The following is a 6,000-nucleotide window of genomic DNA, read 5'->3' as shown; positions in this document are numbered from 1 at the left end:
GGCTTGTCTCCTATTTAATATCGCTCTTGAGAAGGTGATCAGATCTTCTGGGATTCATACCAGTAACACTATATTTTATAGGTCAACCCAGATTTTGGCATTTGCCGATGATGTTGCAATCATCAGTAGAACCATATCAACAATGGAAGAGAATTTCACTTTATTAGAGGAAGCAGCAGGTAGAATGGGCTTGGCAATTAACGAGAACAAACAAAGTATATGTTTGCTGGTAAAACGAGAACTCCAATACCCGAAAGGATAGTCATTCAGCGATACACCTTTCAGAGTGTAAGCCAGTTTAAGTATCTTGGATCTATTATCTCACAGGATAATAGCATCTCCCCAGAAATAAATGCAAGACCGGTAGCAGCAAATAAAAGTTATTTTGGGTTGTTAAAACTTCTAAAATCGAGACTCCTTTCGCGAAACATCAAAATCAGCTTGTATAAAACCTTCATTCGTCCAGTATAGTGCAGAAACTTGGACGACGTTAAAATCTGATGAAAATTCTCTTGCATCTTTTGAAAGAAAGATACTTACACGAATTTATGGCCCAGTTAATGACAGAGGTAACTGGAGAAGGAGATATAATTACGAACTACAGCAGAACCCCAATTAGCCGTCACCCTATTAATCGGTTGGCGGATTATCCGACTGTCTATTTCTTGCTCTTTTTTCTTCAGAAATAAATAACTTACATGAAGTACTGTTTTGTACAACATATTAATAGGTTCTACATATGTTTTTGCTAGAGAGTGTTATTACAAGCCTTTACATTACACAGCATTGTGTACTGTTCGAATTGCCGTTCTACAATACAACTTGTATATAAAATGTCTTCCATGGGTGTTAACAGAAAAACGTGTTGTGCTAAGAATCGAAAAAGAAATGGAAATAATTGAATGGTTTGAGAAAGAGAAACTGTGGCTCATCTCGCATCAGAATACGAGATTGGAGTTACAACTGTGCGATTTAATAAAAAAAAAACAAGGATAAAGTGTAAAAAAGTATGTAAATCAACAACATGAGACCTCCTTTATTCTTATCTTTCTTAAGACAGTCATTAAAAAGAGCTTCCTTGCCCCTTAAAAACCCATCGTTGACAACCAGACTTAAATTAGTGAACTTCTGATTCACTACCGAGCGAGTTAAATACAAGACCATGGAGAAAATTACAAAATCTTTCATGGTATGGATTATCCGATTTTTTCGGTTAACCGTTCAGTCCATCCCCTTCATTACTACGGATAATAGAGGTTCTACTGTATACGAAATGTTTTTAGACCATGATATAATTGCCATCATAAAATCCTCAAGAATAAGATGGCTGGGACATGTCATGAGGATGGATGGAAGAGAAACACCCAAAAAACTTTTATTAAATGAAGCAGGGGGATACAGAAAACGAGGAAGACTGAGACTTAGATGGTTGGACGAAGTGACGGAAGATTTGGTAAAGATCGGAATTCGGAATTGGAGAAGGAAAGCACAGGAGCGAGAGACATGGAGAAGAATTGTTGAAGATGCCAAGGCTCACCTTGGGCTGTAGGGCAAGTGATGATGATGATTCTGGTCAGTTTTAGGCTGAAAGCTTCCGTGTACTTAAAAATTGTATGTAATTTTTGGCACAATGGACAAAATTCTGAAATAACTGAAGTCAATACTGAAAGTGTAATGGCCACTAAAAATATACATATCTTACTTAACAATGCTATATACAGTTTTAGCTACATAAATACAAAAATGTGATGGATGCAATTTCTTGCTCTCAAATTGAGCGATAGCTACATGTCTTAATTCATACGAGATTCCGTTCAATGCTAGCTCCTCCACGGTTTCTTCGATTTGTGCTGCTGAATGATGAGTTTGTTCTTCTCTCTCGTCACTTTGGTCGTTGGTGTGGACCCAGAGCCCTGCAGCTGTTTCAAGTTCTGCTGAGGTATTGTAACTGGACTCACACTTCGACTCCTTCTCCGGACTGAAAAGCAATCACGAATTTTTATTAGTCGGTTATTTTTAATAATTTATCTGCTATGAATTGTTCCTTAGAAGGAAGGCCAGTCATAGCAAAGCCAGCTAATGACTTCTTAACAAAAGGAGACTAGAGTTTGAGCAGTGAGATGTGCTGTGAATAAAGTGACTGTTAGACAGGTTTCCGTCATTTACTTTTTAGAGTACAGTAGAACCACAGTCTACTATATACAGTCACGAAGCTTGGGATGATTTTTTGCCGAGTTGCATTTCTCGCGATAGTTGCTAGCTGCTTGGAGCGCTGTGAGTACTAGGAAAAATAGACTGTGACACTGCCATCATGATCTAATACAGGCCATAAGGCAGACCATGTGACGATGAAAGAGTAATGGAATGGAGAAAAATTCTCTCCTGCGCCGGGATTTGAACCCGGGTTTTCAGCTCTACGTGCTGATGCTTTATCCACTAAGCCACACCGAATATCACCCTGGCGTCGGACAGAATCATCTCAGATCAAGTTCCAACTCTCGGGTTCCCTCTAGTGGTCGCCCTCTGCACTACGTCATAGATGTCTATGAACGTAGGACCGAAGTCCACACATGTGCTGAGGTGCACTCGTTATGAGTGACTAGTTGGCCGGGATCCGACGGAATAAGCGCCGTCTTAAATCACGTTCCATTACTCTTTCATCGTACGATGACGCAGAATATCTGCATGGAAATATCATATGTACTTCGGTACATTAAAATAATATACAGACCATGTGACTTGCTTAACCCGATCACAAAGGGTGGTGTTTCAACCATATAAATTAATTGGAATGCATAAAGAGTAACATATATTTCTCTAAAATGTAGTGTAATTGCATTAATAAAATTTAAAACAATGATTAGGGGACACTTCAGACATAATTCCTTGCGAGTTAAGGTGTAATATTGTTTTTGGTGTGTAAAAAACGTTGTTCGTATGTGTAATAGACCTACCTGCCTTTATTTCGATTAAATATTGCGAAATTCTTGTACATTCATTTATGCACGATTCAATAATTTTCAGTTGCACTGCACGAATATTTAGAAATGTTGAAATTATAGGTTATGTTTACTGTACCAGTTGCTCCTTTCTGTCTAATTTTAGTGGTCTCCAATGCCTTGCCACTACATATGTACGTTATGTCATATGGATATTATAGATCATGTTTACTATATTTAACTTATATTCCTATATTCGCAATTATACATTATAATTAAACATAATGTCATGTATGACACCCGTCACATTCTATTTGTCTGTATTTTAATACTACAATTGAGTACTGAATTATTGTATTTATCTACTACCTAAGAGACGAAGTAACACAATCGTACATACACTAATTTCATAGGAGTGGTATGGTAAACTTTCTGTCTACAATTAAGGAAGGTAGATGTGCTAAATTAAAATCACAATATAAATTCGTTTTTATTGAACCTCAAAATAGCTTCCATTCTAAACTTAAAATGTTGATGCGAACAGATTATGTTAACACGTAAAATTCTCTTCACATTAAAATAACACAGTTCTGTAATTATTTCTGCAATATATATTATGCAACAAGAAGTAAACGGAACTTATGGACACATTACACTGAATAAAACTTAGCAATGATACGCAATAAAGTTATAATATAATATTTCACTGAGCTCCATATACTGAAGTAGAAAACCCGAACATACATTACCGCCTGGTCTAGATCGAAAAGGCATTGACTGTGCCGTATTTCGCTTTGTTGTGAAAAATTGTGTAAACTGTGAAATGTTCGTTATCGGTTGTAATGACTGTAAATGGCTAAAATACAATAATTTGAATAATAATATGGGACAAGGAGATGTTTGTGGTACTATAAATATTGTAAGAAAAAGAGGTCAGAGTTATCCTTCTACCAAAAGATCCAGGAAGGTGAGTTTATAAAATATAATATATATTTTATGAAAATAATATATAAACCTTATGTATTTCACATTTCAATAGTGGAAGGAAGGTGTTAATTTTTTCAAAAGAATACGATATCGAAAGTACAATACATTTTATCGTCTGCTGGGGAAAGGGTCTGTGATGAGGCGATAGTAGTGATCCTGGTGGTGAGCAACTATCTATGTTTGCATATTTAGTAAGTATTGAGCTTCGTGACTGTATATATTAGACTGTGGTAGAACCTCGATTATCTGTGTCTCAATTAACCAATCACCAGATTATCTGACGGTCTTCCTGCTTTTCCCCTTTTAATTACGAAAACCCAGCTAAAATTCTATCTGCACTCTTGATTATAAAAGGTCAGTAAGAGACTCTATGCGAGGTCATTACATAATGGTAAACACAGGATTAGCTCTACAGGAGACTTCAAAATCAAAGTGTGTACAACTACCCCTTTCTTTAGCACTCTGTTGCCACTCACAGGAGTTCACACTCTCACTCACTCCTAACATTCCATTACAAGGGCAATAATCTTGACAATGAGGAACTTGCACACGAATTTCAAGGTTTGAAGAGAACAGCGACCATAGACAAATAACATAGAAAGACCTAACGAGTATGATATGAGAATTTCAGAACAAAAAACAAAAGTTACGGCTTTTGAAGGGACAGACCACTTGAGATGCAAAATAGTGATTAACGGAAAAATAATAGAACAAGTAAATAACTTCAACTATTTGGGATGCAATGTATCCTACTGCCAAAAATGATATCAATATAAAATAAATATATTCTATAATATGTGTGGAACAATAAGAAGAAAATTAAAAAATAAAAGCATTAAAAACCAATTCGAAATTTTCTCGGGCTTCCAGCCAGGTCATAAGTTGGTGATCCACCGACGTTTCGAGGATGTTCATCTTCCTCATCTTCAGGGTTAAATGATATCTGAGGGTACCCAGCTCCTTAATTTATAGCGCCAGAGGGAGTCATCCGAGGAGCTGTGCGCCGATTGGCTGTTATTAGTGCGGACCGCAGCGAGAACGCAGCTGATGTGTCGTCTTGCTTTGTGCTTTCCGGCTGAATGACCTTGGGTCTCACGGTGGGCTCGGCGGACGAGTTCTCATGTGTCCTCCGCTGATGATGGCCCGTCGTCCGGGCGGTGAGAAATTTAATAGCCGGTGCCCATGACGTGCTTAGTTGGAGACCCGAGTCCCGGTTCAGGTTACCGCGTTCCGCCACTATGGCCAAGGTTTCTTTTACTCTTCTATCCCAATAGCCCGCACACTTTACTAGGACCTCGGTGTTATTGAAATTAGCCCTATGGCTTTTTTCAATGCAATGTTCAGCCAATCCGGATTTTTCGGGCTGCATTAATCTGATGCTTCTTTGATGTTCCGAAAGACGCGTCGCTATTGTGCGTCCAGTCTGTCCAATGTAAGCCGCATCACATTCACACGGGATGCGGTAGATCCCTGGTACTCTGAGGCCTAGATCGTCTTTTACTGATCTGACCTTGTTCCTGATTTTTGGCGGAGGTTTGTGGATTGTTATTGTTCCATGTTTGTGGAGCAGTCTGCTTATCTTTCCCGACAACTTCCCTGTGAATGGTAGACAGGCTGTGGCTGGTTTTTCCGCTTCTAGTGAGTCCGTGATGGGCTGCTGCTGCTGCTTCTTGTGTCTTGCTCTATTCAAAGAGGCAGTGATGTCTTTAGCCAAATATCCATTCTGCTGGAGGGTGAACTTCAGGTGTTGAAATTCAGTGTCTAATTGCTCCGGGTCCGATATAGAGACTGCGCTATGGGCCAGTGTGTTAAGTATGCCCATCCGCTGCGCTTTGTGATGGAAACTATTCGCGTTCAGGTACAAGTTGGTGTGTGTGGGTTTACGGTATACCGCATGGCCAAGAGATCCGTTGTTATTTCTGGAGATAAGGATGTCCAGAAATGGGATTAAGGAGCTGGGTACCCTCAGATATCATTTAACCCTGAAGATGAGGAAGATGAACATCCTCGAAACGTCGGTGGATCACCAACTTATGACCTGGCTGGAAGCCCGAGAAAATTTCGAATTATCACG

General features: G+C 38.9%; 1 protein-coding gene across 1 annotated transcript in view; it reads right to left on the bottom strand.

The window, feature by feature from the left end:
- Positions 1–1,648: 1,648 nt before the first annotated feature.
- Positions 1,649–6,000, bottom strand: part of cos (kinesin-like protein costa) — an 85,732-nt gene continuing 81,380 nt past the window's right edge. Inside the window, exon 19 of the mRNA XM_069838403.1 lies at positions 1,649–1,978. Coding sequence (XP_069694504.1) covers positions 1,821–1,978 — 158 coding nt within the window. The 3' untranslated portion in view covers positions 1,649–1,820. The remainder of the gene's footprint in view (positions 1,979–6,000) is intronic.

Source organism: Periplaneta americana, chromosome 10 (genome assembly GCF_040183065.1).
Source record: "Periplaneta americana isolate PAMFEO1 chromosome 10, P.americana_PAMFEO1_priV1, whole genome shotgun sequence".
NCBI lineage: Eukaryota > Metazoa > Arthropoda > Insecta > Blattodea > Blattidae > Periplaneta > Periplaneta americana.
This window is presented reverse-complemented; position numbering and strand designations above follow the sequence as displayed.